Below are 17,593 nucleotides of genomic sequence, written 5' to 3'. Positions count from 1 at the left end.
GCTTGTAAACAATTTTGGTTTGACTTGTTGGGCCCCATCCGGCAGTGCTTGGGTGCCTCTGGATCTTAGGCTTGCTTGCTTCTGGCAGTCTTTGGAGGAGTGGCCCAAGATGATGACTGTGTGGTACCAGGAACCTCACCGGGAGCTCTGCATGCAAATCATAGGCTCAAGACTACTTTCAGGGATCATTTCTGTTGTATGCAAATCATAGGCTCAAGCCGTTGAACATCTTTCTGGCCTAAATTGGCATGATCTATATTTAGTTTTTGTGATGCTGGGGATGGAAGCCAGGCTCTCAGACACGCAAGGCATGTAGGTGTTATGCTACTGAGCCACATTCTTGGTCCCAGTGGCATGATTTTTTTTTCCTTTGCTTTTTGGGCCACACCTGTGACACTCAGGGGTTACTCCTGGCTATGTGCTCAAAAAATCACTCCTGGCTTGGAGGACCATATGGGATGCTGGGGGATCAAACCACTGTCCTAGATCAGCTGCGTGCAAGGCAAGTGCCCTACTACTTGAGCCACCGTTCTGGCTCCCCAGTGGCATGATTTAAAATTTTTTTATCATGAATTTGGGCTTCACTTCTGTGAGAATCCACACTGTGAAGCACCACATTATGTTTGGGAATGTAAAATTGCAGGTTAGATTGATTGCTCTGGAATTAATTAATTTTGAGTCACTAGTTTTTATAAATGGTTTAGGAGCCCCTATACAATATGATTATTTTCTTTAAAATTTTATTTTTGTAGGGGCCAGAGAGATAGCAAAGCAGTGGGGCGCTTGCGTTGCATGTAGCAGACCTGGGAGGGACTCGGTTTGCCGGCGTCTCATCTGGTCCCCCAGCCTGCTGAGGGTGATTTCTGAGTGCAGAGCCAGGAATAAACCCCTGAGCACCACTGGGTGTGGCCCAAAAACCAATCAATAAACAAAATAAAAAAAATTTTATGGGCCGAAGCTGTAGGGTGTTTACCTTGCACGTGACTGACCGAGGATGGACCTTAGTTTGATCCCCAGCATCCCATATGGTCCCCCAAGCCAGGCACATAGCCAGGAGTATGAGTAACCCCTGGGCTTCATTGAGTGTGGCCCAAAAACCAAAAAAAAAAAATTTTTTTTTAAGCACCGTGATTTACCAAATTTGTTCATGAAGAAGTTGTTTCAGGCATTAAGTGTTCAAACATCAGTCCCACCAGTGTCCCACATTTCCCACCCACCTCCTAAATTGCCCTCTTGTAGGCGCGTACGCATTTGTTTCATATTTTCTTTGTTACAGCACTAAGGCAAACGGAATTGTCAAAATTTAGCTCAACAAGTGTCAATTTGTAATAGTTGTAGACTCAACCACTAAGGATTTACTGAGCTGTGAGTGGTGCTTTTCTGGTTACTATTTAAGCTCACTGAGCGTGGCAGATTTCTGTTTCTTTCCCATAAGATTTATGAAAATCTTACAGGCTGAAACTACTATGAAATTTTGAGGAATTATAGATCTGAAACAAATTTGGCAGTCTGGCAGTTGTGGTGTAGGGCTGTTTTCTGTGGAGACTGGAGGGTGTGACTCTAGGCTGCTGTGGCTTAGGCAGAAAGGGGAATCTCCCCCACCTGTTCTCAGAATGCCCCAGAGGTATCAGCCTCAACCAGACTTTGGGAAGTTAGTTTGGTGCAGGAGTCTGGCTGTTTCCTTACTGGAAGATGGCAGGTGCGGGCAGAGGCTGTTAGGTTTTTACATAAAAGCACTCCCTTAGCTCTGGGTCATCCCCCCAAAAATTAAGATTTAAAAGAAAACATGATTTAAAAAAAATCTGTCAAATCTCCAATATTTCAAGGAAGATCTTAAAAAAAAAAACAAACATGTAATCTGTCAAGGACCCAAGTGATATTACAGCGGGTAGGGCATTTGCCTCCAGTGACTAAGATTTTATCTCCAGCACCACATGTGGTCCTCTACTTCCACCACCACCATGTCCTCTAGTCCCCCAGCCCTATCAGGACTGCTCTGAGTGTAGAGCTAGGAGAAAGACTTCAAGCAGTCTGGGGTGGCCAAAAGACACACACACATACAATGTTAAATCTTTGATTAAATTATACTTTATCAAATTATACTTTCTTATGCTTGGACAGTTGGTCTGGTTTTTTTGTTTGTTTGTTTGTTTGTTGTTTTTTGTTTTTGGGTCACACCTGGCAGCCCTGGCTCTACACTCAGAAATTGCTCCTGGCAGGCTTGGGGGACCATATGGGATTCCAGGACTCGAACCGTCCTTGTGCACGCAAGGCAAATGCCCTACCTTCATGCTAACTCTCCAGTCCCCAAGTTGATCTGTTTTTAACAAGAGCTTATTTTATTTATTTTTTTGTTTGTTTGTTTTTTTTTTGGTTTTTTGGGCCACACCCGTTTGAAGCTCAGGGGTTACTCCTGGCTATGCGCTCAAAAATCACCCCTGGCTTGGGGGGACCATATGGGACACCAGGGGATCGAACCTCGGTCCATCCGCTTGCAAGGCAGACACCTAACCTGTAGCGCCACCTTCCCGGCCCCAAACAAGAGCTTATTTTAAATAAAGATTCCTCATTTAGTCCCTTCTTGGTAGTGAATATGTTTTACAGATATATATATATATCTTTTTTGCTTTTGTTTTTGGGCCACACCCATTGATACTCACACTCAGCAAAACCACACCCAGAATTATTTCTGGCTTTGTGCTCAAGAATTACTCCAGGTGGTACTCATGGGGCCATATGGGATAGCAGGGATTGGACCTGGTTTGGCTGCATGCGAGGCAAGCACCCTACATATCCTCAGCTCTTCTACAAAATATTTTAAATTAGAAGCTGGTGCAAGTGTGGGGGCTTAGCATGACTTGTAATTACATGTCTTGTAAGCATGTGATCATGGGTTCTTAATCTTAATCTTACATGCACCAGCATCCTTCTTATTAGTGTCTGAGCCTGGCAGCCGTGCAGTCTCTATCCCTGGCATCAGAAGTTTCTGGGTGTACTTTAGCCGGGCGTATATAAGCGCCACAGAAAGGGCGCTGACCCCGGCTGAACACTGCAGCTAGATCCATGTGCCAGCCCCACGGTTGGGAAGTACCACTGTGTTGAGCACAGTGATCCAGGCAAGCAGCACAGCTGTAACTGCTGTGCGCCCAGCTCACAGGAGTGGGGCCACTGTGCACTATGTAAGCAACACAGACTGGAGGACCAACCTTGGTGAGCATCTTAGTCAAATGTGCGAGTATCACACCCCTACACATCCCCTCAGCTGTGGGAGGGAATGAAATAATGAAACAATAGGCATTGAGATTTGAAATCTTTAAAATAAAATTATTTAGGGCTGGAGTGAATTCAACAGGCAGGAGTCCATTCTTTAGTGGCTGAAGGGCTGAGTTCTTCCTCTAGCATCTCCTGGTCTTTTGAGCACCAGCCTACCCTGGTTTGATCCCCAGAACTACATATGGTAATCACCTGGAGTGATCCCTGAGTATAGAGCCAGAAGTAAGCCCTGAGTACTGACTGCTGGGTATGACCCCAAAACATAACAAAGTTCGTTTTTTTTTTTTTTTTTTTAAGGTTCAGAGTTATAGTACAACAGGGCACTTGCCATACGTAAGACTGAGCTGGGTTTTAGTCCCTGCACCCATATGACCCCTGAGCCTGCCAGGAGTGCCTTTCCCACCCCCCGGCAAATATCCTTTATTTTGGGGCAGGAATGCCAGAATGCCAGAAATCCAACCCCAGGTCTGAGATGTGTGAAGCGTGTGCTCTGCCTGTGAGCTATATCCCTGGCTTTTTGGCAGCTTGTATTTAAGTGTCCCTGTTTTCTGCTTCAGTAGACACGGAGGAGGCTTTTGAAGATCAGGGGCCTGGTTTGATGTTTTATATTTCTTCAAATGTATTACAGTTATGCTAAGAAAGAATCTGATCTTAATGGAGCCCAGATGAAGCTTCGAGAATATGAAGCAGCACTGAATTCTAAGGACGCGGCTTTGGCTACTGCACTTGGTGACAAAAAAAGCCTAGAGGTAGATGTGGAGGATCTGAAGGATCAGGTGGCACAGGTAAGTAAGCTTGGCTTTATGACTGCATGTGTGTTGCAGGATATATGTTGGCAGATCATTTCAGTTGAGTGGCACCTGACGGAAGGAAAGTCTTGAGGTTACACAAGTATGGGTTAAGCAGTGCTGTGCCTCGTTTTGTGTCTTGTTCTCAAAGTCTATGATGTTCCTCCAGATGTGAAGCTGGGAAAGGTGTCATCATTGTTGTTCTTCAAAGGGAAAAGATGTAGCTAAATTGTTGGCTGAGCATTTGAAATAGGAGTTGGAGGCCTCGTTCTGCTTCCTGCTACCAGTGACCAACTGAGATGAATTTTGACCTGACACTCAGGGTTGGGACTAGTGCTCAAACAGTTGTGACTGGGATTAAGACGAGACCCTCATGCGTTGATAAATTTGGAGAAACCCGGCAACATAATTTAAGCCAGAGGTACCTTACACTCATTATCAAATGATTGCTGTATAATTTCCTTTTCTTCTTTTCCTTGTGATAGTTGGAAGCCTCCTTAGCTGCTGCCAAAAAGCAGTTAGCAGATGAAACTTTGCTTAAAGTGGATTTGGAGAATCGCTGTCAGAGTCTTACTGAGGACCTGGAGTTTCGTAAAAGCATGTATGAGGAGGTAACTATAATTGCACTTTTTTGTAGGAAATGGAGGGGTCCAAAGCACCTTGTGTGTGGGGTGTGTGTGTGTGTAGAATTTTTTTAAGGATAATACTACCACAAAGTACTGCATAGGTTGCATGAGTCAATCAATGCACAGAAATGCTAGATGCAGATACAGAAATAATAGTTTCAGTGGACTATATCTCCCTCTTGTGGCCATTTTAATTATTGCATTAAAGGCTTCTGTCTATTTTGACTTCTCATGGCTGGATGCTTGGATAGAAATTGTGTTCTAAGACTATACTTTCAGGGATCATTTCTTTTTTTTTTTTTTTTTTTTTTGTCCCCCAATTCACAATACATATCCGGCAAGGGGCCTGTGTTGAGGTGTATATGGGGTGCCTTTACTGTACCTCCTCTTTCTATACAGCCAGTGTAAAGAACACAGCCTGTGGTAAGATTTGGGAGGCCTTATCTTATCTTTTATTTATTTTATTTTTTTTTTCTTCAGAGCAAACTAAAGTTGTTTTTTTTTTTTGTTTTGTTTTTTTTTTAAAGTAAGAATTCATTTAAAGGACAAAATTGATTAACATAATGAGGTAAACTAATATAACATAATATAGTGACATAACATAACATATAATATAATTGATATAATAATAATACATGTAAGTCAAAGAAAATTTCTGATTAAAAACACAATTTTTTTTTTCATAATGGCTTACATATCTTTCACTGTAGTATTTTGGGTACATATTCACATTGAATCAGGGGAATACCCATCACCTAATATGTCCTCTTCTCAATCAAAAATCAAATATGCTGAAAATAGGCAGAGTCCTGTCTAGAGGCTTCCAACCTCAGTTTGAGAGAGGATGTGAAAAAAGTAATTAAAATACCACAACAATACACACAAAAAAAATATCGAATTAAATAACCGATAAGCACCACAGCAATAAAGACAGGCACCACACAATAATCTCAGTTCTGGAATCAAATCATACTCAAGTGCAAAAAAGAAAGAGAAAGACAAAACAAAATAAAATAAAATAATATTGGAGACATCAACCGTAATCTCCACACCAAAATAAAGACGTCAAAAAAATAGATCATTTATTCTCCTCTTGCTGCTTTCGTGGTATGTGGAAGACTTCTACTTTATCTTGGATGGTAAAAACAGTCCTGTTTCTAAAGATCTTGGTGGCTGTGCAGATCAGGGAATGGAGTTTATGAAGTCTTTCTTTGTGGTTCTAGCAGTTATGCTTCTTCAATGTCATTTTTTTGTTTTTTTATGTGTTCTAGGTGTTTCAGAATAGTGCTACCATTCTGTGTTTTTCTTTTGTCTTCTGACTTACTTCGTTTAACATAACATGATCTAGGTCCATCCACGTTGCTGCAAAGTCTGTGATTGTATCATTTCTAACTGCCATGTAATATTCCATTGTATATATGTACCACATCTTAATGATCCATTCATCTGTTGTTGGACATCGAGGTTGGTTCCAAGATTTGGCTATTATACTGAGTGCTGCAATAAATAGTGGGGTGCATATGTATTTTGGAATGAATGTCCTTCCATCTTGGGGATATATGCCTAGGAGAGCAATGCTGGGTCAAATGGCAGCTCAATTCTAAGTTCTTTGAGCACTCTCCAGACTTTTCTCCATAGATGTTGGACCAAGGGGCATTCCCACCAGCAATGAATGAGAGTTCCTTTCATACCACATCCTCTCCAACAAAGGTTGTTCCCATTATTTTTGATGTGAGCCAACCTCACTGGTGTGAGGTGGTATCTCATTGTTGTCTTGATTTGGATCTCCCTGATGATGAGCGAATGTGAGCATGTTTTCATGTGTTTGTTGGCCATCCTTCTCTCTTCCTCAGAGAAATGTCTATTCATTTCGTCTCCCCATTTTTTTATGGCTTCATTTGGTTTTGAAGGGCTCAGGTTTCTGAGCGCTTTGTATGTTCTAGATATCAGCCCTTTATCTGATATATCAAGTGAAAAGATTTTTTCCCATTCTGTTAGCTGTCTTCTTGCATTAAGTAGGGTTTCTTTTGCCATGCAGAAGCTTTTTAGTTTGATATAGTCCCATTTGTTTATAGTTGATGCTAACGTTTTTGCCATTGGTGCTCCGGTCTCAAAGACCCTTTTGATATAAAGGTCTTCGAGTGTTCTGCCTATTTTATTCTCGATAAACTTTATAGATTCAGGTCTGATTTCCAGATCTTTGATCCATTTTGAGTTGACTTTTGTATAAGGAGTGAGATATGGGTCGATTTTCACTTTCGTGCATATGAGTTTCCAGTTGTACCAACACCATTTGTTGAATAGGCTTTCTTTGTTCCATTTCATATTCTTGCCTCTTTTATCAAATATTAGTTGGCTATATATCTGGGGGTTTATGTCTGGGAATTCTGTTCTAATCCACTGGTCTGAGGTCCTGTCTCTGTTCCAGTACCATGCTGTTTTTATTACTATGGCTTTATAGTATAGTTTCAAGTTAGGTAAGGAGATACCTCCCAACTTCTCATTTTTCAGAATGTGTTTAGCTATCCTGGGTCTTTTATGGTTCCAAATGAATTTTATAATTGATTGTTCTATTTCTTTAAAGAATTGTGTCTGGATTTGGATAGGGATTGCATTAAATCTATATAGCAGTTTGGGTAAAATAGTCATTTTGACTATGTTAATTCTACCTATCCATGAGGATGGGATGTTCTTCCATTTCTTTAGATCGTCTTCAATTTCTTTCTGAAGTGTTTTGAAGTTTCCCTGGTATAGATCTTTCACTTCTCTTGTAAGGTTGATTCCTAGGTATTTGATATTTTTTGATACTATCTTAAATGGAATTGTATTTTTAATCTCTCTCTCCTCAACTTCATTGTTTGTATATAAAAACGCTACTGTCTTTTGTGTATTGACTTTGTATCCAGCCACTTTACTGTATTGGTTGATTGTTTCTAGTTTTTCTGTGGATTCTTTAGGGTTTTTGATGTATATCATCATATCATCAGCAAATAGAGCTAGCTTGTGTTCCTCTTTCCCTACTTGAATTCCTTTGATTCCCTTCTCTTGTCGGATTGCTATTGCTAGGACTTCTAAGGTTATATTGAATAAGAGTGGAGAGAGTGGACAGCCTTGCCTAGTTCCTGACCTTAGTGGGAATGCTTCTAGCTTCTCGCCATTAAGTATAATGTTGGCTGTAGGCTTTTCATAAATAGCTGTAACTATCTTAAGGAAGGTGCCTTCTAACCCTATTTTGCTGAGTGTCTTTAACATGAACGGATGTTGGATTTTGTCAAACGCCTTCTCTGCATCGATTGATATGATCATGTGGTTTTTGTCCTTCATGTTGTTGATGTGGTGTATAATGTTTATTGATTTGCGTATGTTGAACCAACCTTGCATTCCTGGTATGAATCCCACTTGATCGTGATGTATGATCTTTTTGATGAGGTGTTGGATTCAGTTTGCTAAGATTTTGTTAAGTATCTTTGCATCAATGTTCATTAGTGAGATTGGTCTGTAGTTTTCTTTTTTGGTGGTGTCTTTGCCTTCTTTAGGAATGAGTGTGATATTAGCCTCATAAAAGGAGTTGGGGAGGATTCCTGTTTTTTCTATGGTTTTGAAAAGCCTATGGAACAGTGGTAATAAGTCTTCTTGAAATGTTTGATAGAATTCACTTGTAAATCCATCTGGGCCTGGGCATTTGTTCTTAGGGAGTCTTTTAATTACGTCTTCAATTTCCTCTGAAGTGATTGGACTGTTTAGAGTTTCTAGGTCTTCCTTTTCCAGTCTTGGAAGAGGGTGTTTGTCCAAGAATCTGTCGATTTCTGGTGGGTTCTCTAGCCTAGTTGAATATAGTTGTTCATAATATGATCTCATGATATGTTGTATTTCTTGAGGTTCTGTTGTAATCTCTCCCCTTTCATTCGGGATCATTTCTAAAGTATGTGACTAGAGAAGTTTCTCTGATCGTGTAGAGCAGCCGAAGCCATGAGGAGGAGCCAGGGCGTCCTCTCCTGAGCATGAAGCTGGCTCTAGGTGTCGCTTCTGCGACTGCCTTTGGCCATTGATCGTTCTCCCTTTCCTCTGGAAAAGGTAGAGGGAGAGGCTGCAGTCTTGAGTGGTTAAAAAAAAAAAAAAAAAAGAAATTGTGTTCTAGGATTTGTGTTTTTTTGGATTTGTTTTAATTTTAGGATTTGTGTTCTTAATAATTCTAGTTTTAGATAGTTCCTTAAAACATAAGATATGCTGATTAACTTCTCATCTTTTTAAAATTTTTTGTCTTTGGATTTTTGGGCCAAACCCAGTAGTGCTTAGGGGTTCCTGGCTTGGGACCGTATGGGATGCCAGTGGTTGAACCCAGGTGTGACCTACGTCAGTCGCGTGTAAGCCAAATGCCCTACCGCTGCGATACCCTCCACCTCCAACTTCTCATCTTTATTTCATTTTTTGGTTTTTGGCCATACCTAGCAGTGCTTTGGTGCTGTTTCTGGCTCTGTGCAGGGCAACGGAGGGCATTGCTCCTGGTGCTTGAGGGAGGCCAGGCAGTACGAGGAATAGAACCTGAGAACCTCTTGCATGCAGAACATGTGCTCAACCTGTTGAGCAAAATATTGGTTGAATCCTTGCCTGTTTCATATTAACATGCATAAGAAAGTAGATTGATGATGAATGAATCTTCAAGTTGAAATTGTCCTGAATGATAAGGTGGATTTTCAGGTGGATTTTTTTCCAAGGATGTTCTCATATCACTGATAAAACAGCTATTTTGTGTGCTATTTAAGTAACTCTTTTTCCTGTTTCTTGTATTCAGAGTAATTAGTAGCTCTGCCACATAGAACCTGAACTGGGTGAATGAAAGAAATGGTATTTTGGGGCAGGGGGAAATGTAGGTTATACCCAGTACTTAGGAATCACTCCTTTACCATCCTTGGGGGACCGTGATGGAGATTGAACCTGAGTCATTTGCATAAAAGCAAGTGCCTCACCTGCTATACTATCACTCTAGCCCTCAAGAGATTGTATTTGTTAATTAGAGAAAGAAATACCATTTCTTTCATTAGTCCATCTTACTTGAACTTAAGGGGGCAGGGATAAATCTACTCGCTTGCCTGTCCTGTAACAGATTTCAGATGACCCTGAGATAGTATGTCAGTGCAGCCACAGCTTGTTTTGTGTCATTTCTCCCTCTCCAGGAAATCAATGAAACCAGAAGAAAGCATGAGACTCGCTTGGTAGAAGTGGATTCTGGGCGTCAGATTGAGTATGAGTACAAGCTGGCTCAAGCCCTTCATGAGATGAGGGAGCAGCATGATGCCCAAGTGAAGCTGTACAAGGAGGAGCTGGAACAGACCTACCATGCCAAAGTGAGCTGCCTCCCCACCTCCCTGCCATTGCACAGGCATGGCCCTCAGTCTCCTGAAGAGCATGGCTTGCTGGTAGTTTATTCCGGTTTCCTGAAATGAAAGACTAGTTTTCTAGTTTGCCAGTCTCCCTGAGGACAGAGAACATTAAAAAAAAAGTTGTCAACAATGTGAATGTTACTGGAAATTATAGTAAAAAAGTAGGTTTCTCCCAGGTAACATGTAATTTCTAGTCCCACGGATCATTCGTGCCACGTCGTAGTTAAGTCCAAAACTACCTGAATTGCTTTTCTTCACACAATAAGCCCTGTGCATAATTTGATAATAAGTGGACTTTGGACTGCATCAGGTTCTTGCTTAATGTCCCCATGTAGGTTATGACCACCATACTTTGGACTGTTTAAATTTAAGCAAAAGATTATGTGAAAATTCTGATGATTTACCCTCCTGCCACTACTATTCATTTAGAAAATATAATAGGAATTTCACACTGGTTAACCCCATGCAAGAATTGGAGGGGTGGGGAATGTTGTACCCAGTGGTGCTCAGGACTTGCTCCTGGCTCTCTGTGCAGGGATTATTCCTGATGGGCTTGGGGGACCAGGTAGGACACCAGGAATCAAACTCAGGTCATATGTGTGCTTGGAAGAAGTACCTTCCTTACCCACTGTGCTATATCTTCAGCCCTGATCATGTAAACATCTGTACTATCACAAATGAGTACAAACTTGCCTAGTAAAACTCTAGTTTGTTAAATGTTACATGATTTGATGAATAAGAGTTATTAATGGAGAAGACTCAGAAAAGAAGGTTATGAGATATTCAAATAAATTTTGTTGCCTAATAGAAGATTAAAAGTACTTGGTGGGACAGGCTATTGTTCCTACCCAAGAAACTATCTTTACTTTTGAAGTGTTTTTATCTGGTTTAAAATACTGTATCAATTTGTACTTGCAGCTTTATAGTCTATTAGATTTGGTGGATTGGCTATATGATTTTTCTTTCCCCTAAAATATTACAATAGCCACATCGCTACTGTTCAGATTTTAGAGATACAATGGATTAAATATTAAACTAAAAACAAAACAACAAATCTCAAAAACTGGGAATTGAGTTGAGAGATCAGAAAGACTTAGGTAACACTTCATACCTTCATCATCAAACTCTATGATGCTTTTCCTGTGTTTCATCAGCCAGTTACAGGCAAGACATCGGTTTGAAATGTAATGCCTTTAGGTGACTAAATTGCTTCCTCATTTATTCACATTCACTCGGTAAGACTGACAGGTTTGCTTCTTTTCAGCTTGAGAATGCCAGACTCTCATCAGAGATGAATACTTCTACTGTCAACAGTGCCCGGGAAGAACTGATGGAAAGCCGGATGAGAATTGAGAGTCTTTCCTCTCAGCTTTCTAACCTCCAGAAAGAAGTAAGTGAGAGGGTTGAAGCTGAGTTTAAAGGCTGCTGCCTCATGGTTGTCTCTTCCTTTTGTTCCTCCTGAAGTTGTTTTTCCCTTTGGGGCCAATGGTTGCCTATACCGAGGTTTCACAGCTCCTTCTAGTTATTTGTATTCTCTGAACAGACTATTTCTCCTAAGTTAATAGATGACCCAGAGCTAGGGAGTGCTTTTTGGGTACCAACCGTCACTTTGTCCAAACGACCCTGGACATCTGACCTGGCCAGCAGTCTTACAGCCATATGCGGTTCTGTTCTAATAGCTCTTCTTTCACTCTTGACACACATATTGGAAAATATGCAGAAATTCTTCATGGGTGGGAAATACTTTTCTTTTCTAGACAAATTAAATTCTGTTTTAACTTCTTAGTAGTTGAATTTTGAGAAGTGGTGTGTAGTAACTTGGGTATTCATTAGGAATTGGATCATCCTTTTATAAAGTGAGTTTCAGGACTGCTCTGCGAGCAGCAGGCACTTCATTGTGGGTGATGAGCTCTAAGTGCAGCATTGCAGGCTGTGGGCGCTGTTGGGAACCAGCTTCATTCGAAGGTGGTGTTAACAGTGGACAGACATAGCACACTTACTGTCAGTTTCAGGTTTGATTTCCTGCTCATGGGACATCAACTTTTGTTTTCCCCAAGGGAAAGAATGTCTGATTTTCTACATAAGAATAAACTACCTGGGGGTAATAGCACAGTGGGTAGGATTGGCACTTGCCTTGCAAGCAGCTGAACTGGGTTCAAGCCCTGGCATTCCTTATGGTATGGCTCAACCTACCAACTCTTCCTACCCCAAAAGAATGACTACCTTAAGTTTTTTACACACATATATATTTGCGGGGGGGGGGGGGTGGGGGGTGGCATACTGGTAGTCCTTGGGATCATCCTGCTTCTTTGCTCAGGAGAGATCCTGGCTGTGCTTTGGGGACCATAAATGGTCTGGGATTGAGCTGTGTTCAGCTACTTGCAAAGCAAATCCTTGAGCTCTTGTACATCTCTCTGTTCCTGCTTATAGAACTTATTTTAAACTTTTCCTTAAAACTTTTCTTGGGCAAGCATTGGGTTTGAACCTAGAGCCTCAGGCATGTAAGGTAAACATTCTACCAGACTACATTTCCAGTTTTTTTTGCTTGTTTTTGGGCCACACTCGTGATGCTGAGGGGTTACTCCTGGCTTGGGGGATCATATGGGAATGCTGGGGGGGTCGAACTGCTGTCTGTCCAGGATCAGTCACATGCAAGGCAAACGCCCTACCGCTTGCATCACTGTTCTGGCCCCTACAACTCCAGTTTTATGAATAAACTCTTGGTTTCTTGTTTTTGGTCTATACCTAGTGATGACTACGTATGGTCCTGAGCACAGTCAGGGATCAGATCAGGGTTGGCTATATGCAAGGCCTTACCCCTTGTACTTCTTTCTAGCTCTGGCCCTGAAAAGATTTTTGGTTTGGTTTTGGGCCACACTTAGCTGCACTCAAAGGTTACTCTTGGGTCTGTGCTCAGAAATTACTACCAGAAGAATCTGGGGACCTGGGTCTGCTGCATACGAAGCAAATGCCATCCTTGCTATGCTATGGCCTCAGCCCAGAATAAACTACTTTTGATTAAACTTTCTCCTTTGTAAAAAATTAATTTTATTTTCATGTACTTTTCTAACAGAAAAAAAGTACATTATAAAGTATGGCTTTGGGGCCAGAGAGATAGCAGGACAGTAAGGCGTTTGCCTTGCATGCAGAGGACAGTGGTTCGAATCCCGGCATCCCATATGGTCCTCGAGCCTGCCAGGAGCGATTTCTGAGTGTAGAGCCAGGAGTAATCCCTGAGCGCTGCCAGGTGTGACCCCAAACAAATCAAAACAAAAAAAGTATGGCTTTGCATGCCTTTTGAAAACAAAAAAATGGTGACTAACATAAAATAGGGTAACATAAAATCAAAGCTGATTAAAGTAGAAGCTTTTACATTGTCCATTGTATGCTTTTATTACAACATATATTTTATTTTATTTTAGTGATATAAAATAGTTTTATTGAGAGAAAATACTAATTCTAAAGAGAATGTTGGAGCGAGGCGGGGGGTATTGTAGAGTTAGTTTTGATGCTCTGGTGTGTAGGTGACTTCACAGTAGCCAGAAATGATTGTAAGTCTGTTTGGTCCTGAGAGTATTGAGCTGATAGGCCCTTTGGGTACTCACTCTGAGAGGTGGGTTTACGGACCTGGCCAAACTAGACTCTGGCATAGGTGTTTCTCTCTTAGTGCCCATCTCTCTCTAAACCTCACTCTCTTTGAACTAAATTGCTTTCTTTCCTGACTTGTTTTGGGGTGTGGGGTGTCCGCATCCAGCGGTGCTTAGGACTGACTCCTGGCTCTGCAGGACTCAAATTCAGAATGGTTGCATGCTATATGCAAGGCAAATGTCCACCTACCCACTACTCCCTTGCCAGTCCTCCCCCCCAGTGATCAAACCATAGTCTCAGACATGCAAGGTGAGTGCTCTACTGCTAAACCATCTCCGTAGCCCCTAGAAGATTTTCTTCTAGAATGTTACAGATACTCCCCCCCCCTCCCTTAGATTGTCTTTACAGGTGTCTTTCTTGAAAATTGGCCCAATTTTCCTCTGTCAATATGTATTCTTAGTATTGATTATCACCTTTCAGGTTTGTTTCTCTATCTTTCTGGCTGCTGTTACTCATCTCCTTAACCAAAACAACAGGGTACTATGTTTTCAGAAATAGTCAGACCTGTAGGGAACTCATTGGGTGGTCCCATATTTGTCATTGTTGTGTCCTATGAAGCACTAGCCATATGATGTAGGGTTTAGAGTTATTCCCTGTTTGTCTTATAAGCCCCCATTGATGTTCAGGGGTTTTCCTGACTCTGCACTTAAAAAGTACTATTGGCGGGCCCAGAGAGATAGCACAGTGGTGTTTGCCTTGTAAGCAGCCGATCCAGGACCTAAGGTGGTTGGTTCGAATCCCGGTGTCCCATATGGTCCCCCGTGCCTGCCAGGAGCTATTTCTGAGCAGACAGCCAGGAGTAACCTCTGAGCACTGCCGGGTGTGGCCCAAAAACCAAAAAAAAAAAAAAAAAAAAGTACTATTGGCAGTGCCTGGGGGACCTTATGGAATGTTGGGGATCAAACCTAGGTGGGCTGTGTGCAAGGCAAATACCCTACCCGCTGTTTTATTACACCAGCCCCTTACAGACTTTTTTTTTTTTTTTTTTTTGCAACCTCAGACAGTTGGTGGTTTATAAATGCTAGATGGGGCCCTGGGGGTTTCTGGGAGAGAATTTCTCAGAAGACAGGAGGGGCCAAGCACTTTGTATATGGGAGTGGTTTTGGGGTCATACCTGGCTATACTCAGTGCTTACTCCTGGCTCTGTGCTCAGGATCATATGTGATGCCAAGAGGTTGGACACAACAAGGTTAATTGTGTGTAAGCTAAGCACCTTAATTCGGTTAAGTCAGAAGGTTTCATCATATTTAGGCCTGTTAGGCCATAAGTAGCATTTCCTTTGGTATGTGACTCAGGTTAGTGAGGTATTTCCGCACACTGGAAGTACTGAATCTAGATCAAAGTTAGCTAGTTTAGTGATATTATGCATTACAGCAAACCAAATGTTAAACATGACAGCAAATGAATCCCGGTTAGTCATGAACTTCCTGAGTCTGAGGTGAGATCTTATGGGGAGGCCATCTGGTGTGGGCTTCTTCTGTGAGTCACCCTGAGGCTGTGGGGCCCTCAACTGCCAGGAGTCTCCTCGGTGTCAGTGACTAAATCAGAAAGGAGGACTCGGCCTCATACACTGTTCTTGACACATTACTGGAGAGCAGGTGTAACACAGCTACTTGAAAGAAATGCAGCTTTGCATATTTCCTTTTAAGATGCGGAGTAATTTTAAAGTTCGTGTGCTAGGTTTTAGTTTTCCTTTTTCAGGTCTGTAACACCAAAGTGAGCAGTGGTGGTTATTGGGCTTAATAAATTGAGACTGAGGGGTTAACCTTGAATCTGTCTGATCTACTTTCTTTGCTGCCCTTTGGTCCTCTCTATCCCACTTATGAAATAAAGTAGAGAGATTGATCTTTAGATTATTATTATAGCGTTCTTTTTTGTGAAGAAGTAAAATATACAAAGCCTTGGAATGGGGGAAAATTGTTTCTGTTTCTAACTCTCCCTTTCTTTCTAAGGTTGAGGATGACTGGGAGTGGTTGTGGGTGACACCTAGTGGTGCCAGGGGCTAGTTCTGACTCAGTGCTGGGGGGACCCAGTGCTGTGCAGGGGATTGAAACCGGTAGGATGCTTGGAGGAGGGTACTTTTCCCAGGATGTATCTTGCCCTATAGCATATTTCTTTTTTTCTAAATGATTTCAAAATATGTTTCCTTTTACCTAGATTGCCATCTTTTGACTTATTTTCTAATTTATAGCTTGAATGCAAAACTTAGACTTAATTTTTACTAATTTTTACTAAGATCGTAGCTTAAAAATGGATTTAATTGACCAGACACCGAGAACGTGCTTGTATATTTGTTTACAGTTGGGCAATGTCTTTTGTTTTTTATAAACCAAAATTTCCCTAAGAGCTGAACTATACTTTATATTTTAGGAATTTTTGATTTCTTTTCTTCCTTTTTGGTTTTTGGGTCACACCCAGCAGTGCTCAGGGGTTACTCCTGGTTCTAAGCTCATAAATTGCTCCTGGCAGGCTCAGGAGACCATATGGGATGCCGGATTCGAATCACTGTCCTTCCGCATGCAAAGTAAACATCCTACCTCCATGCTATCTCTCCGGCCAAGAATTTTTAATTTTTTTAATTTTTTTAATTTAAGCACCATGATTACAAACATTATTATAGTTGGGTTACAGTCACAAACAGAACATCCCCTTTCACCAGTGTAACATCCCCCCCCCCAATTTTTGATTTCTTAAAAGTCCAAATCTTTTAATAGTACTGTGAGAAATTCCTTAGGGTTTTATTTGTTTAGGAAATGACTTAAATAGCTACCCTGTCCTAATGTTGTATTTTCTTAGAAAGTAAATGTGTTTCCTTAAATCCGAAGTCTAGAGCATGTTTGGAGAGGATTCAGGAGTTGGAGGACTTACTTGCTAAAGAGAGAGATAGCTCTCGACGCATGCTGACTGACAAGGAGAGAGAGATGGCGGAAATCCGGGATCTGATGCAGCAGCAGCTGAATGATTATGAGCAGCTTCTTGATGTGAAGTTAGCACTGGACATGGAAATCAGTGCTTACAGGAAACTCTTGGAAGGCGAAGAAGAGAGGTAAGTACCTTGGACTTCTCCCGATGACTTCAGTCTTTTTACCTTGTTTTTGATTTTTGGCCACACTTGGTGAGAGGCTCAGGGGTTCCTCCTGGCTCTGCACTTGGGAATGACTCCTGACTGTGCTTGGGACCATGAGTGGCCAGGAATCAAACATGGCTGGTCTCATGCAAAGCAATTTACCTACCAAACTATCTTTCTGGGCCCTGTGCTTCAGTCTTTAAAAATCTTGTTTCTTTCGTTGAAAGTATAAAATTAAGGCTTTTGTATTTTAAGGTTTTTTTCCCGGGTTGTTGGGGGTGGGATCAAATCTGGGTCAGCTGCTGCAAGGCAAACACACGCTGCTTGCTGTACAATCAATCGCTCTGGTCCCTGGTTTTTGTTTTAGGATGAAGCAACAGTACAACTGGGAAGACGCTTTTCTTGTCTGTGGCAACTTAGGTCCAATCCCAGCAGCACATTTGGTTTCCTAAGCTGAGCCCTCCAGGAGAGATCCCCTGATAGGAGCCATGAGCCTGGTCCTTTATTTTTGGTCTCCTAAAATCCAGAAAAACAAACAAAAAACCAAGTTAGCTTTAACTGTTTTATTTATTTATTCCTTTATTCTTTATTTTGGGCCACATCTGGCTGCACTTGAGTTACTCCTGGCTGTATGCTCAAGAAATCGTTCTTGGTAGGCTCTGGGGACCATATGGGATGCTGGGGTTCGAACCCAGGTCAGCTGTGTGCAAGGCAAATGCTCTACCTGCTGTGCTATTGCTCCAGCCCCTAGCTTTAACTATTTTCTTCTCTCATTTCTTTTAACATTTAGAGGTACAGATGGCAGTAAAA

The 17,593-nt window shown here is 41.6% G+C and overlaps 1 protein-coding gene and 2 non-coding genes across 3 annotated transcripts in view; 2 read left to right on the top strand and 1 right to left on the bottom strand.

Moving 5' to 3' along the window:
* LMNB1 (lamin B1) overlaps positions 1–17,593 on the top strand; it is a 55,532-nt gene that overhangs the window by 20,541 nt on the left and 17,398 nt on the right. The window contains exons 2-6 of the mRNA XM_049772730.1: positions 3,902–4,058; positions 4,547–4,672; positions 9,862–10,032; positions 11,333–11,458; positions 16,542–16,762. Coding sequence (XP_049628687.1) covers positions 3,902–4,058; positions 4,547–4,672; positions 9,862–10,032; positions 11,333–11,458; positions 16,542–16,762 — 801 coding nt within the window. The remainder of the gene's footprint in view (positions 1–3,901; positions 4,059–4,546; positions 4,673–9,861; positions 10,033–11,332; positions 11,459–16,541; positions 16,763–17,593) is intronic.
* Positions 4,995–5,127, bottom strand: LOC126007884 (small nucleolar RNA SNORA51). The gene has a single exon (XR_007495359.1). It is a non-coding gene; the product is annotated as a small nucleolar RNA SNORA51 (small nucleolar RNA).
* LOC126008212 (small nucleolar RNA U3) lies at positions 8,577–8,791 on the top strand. The gene has a single exon (XR_007495563.1). It is a non-coding gene; the product is annotated as a small nucleolar RNA U3 (small nucleolar RNA).

This window comes from Suncus etruscus, chromosome 4 (assembly GCF_024139225.1).
Source record: "Suncus etruscus isolate mSunEtr1 chromosome 4, mSunEtr1.pri.cur, whole genome shotgun sequence".
In the NCBI taxonomy this organism is placed as follows: Eukaryota; Metazoa; Chordata; class Mammalia; order Eulipotyphla; family Soricidae; genus Suncus; species Suncus etruscus.
Note: the sequence above shows the minus strand (reverse complement) of the source record. Positions and strands in the feature narration are given on the sequence as shown.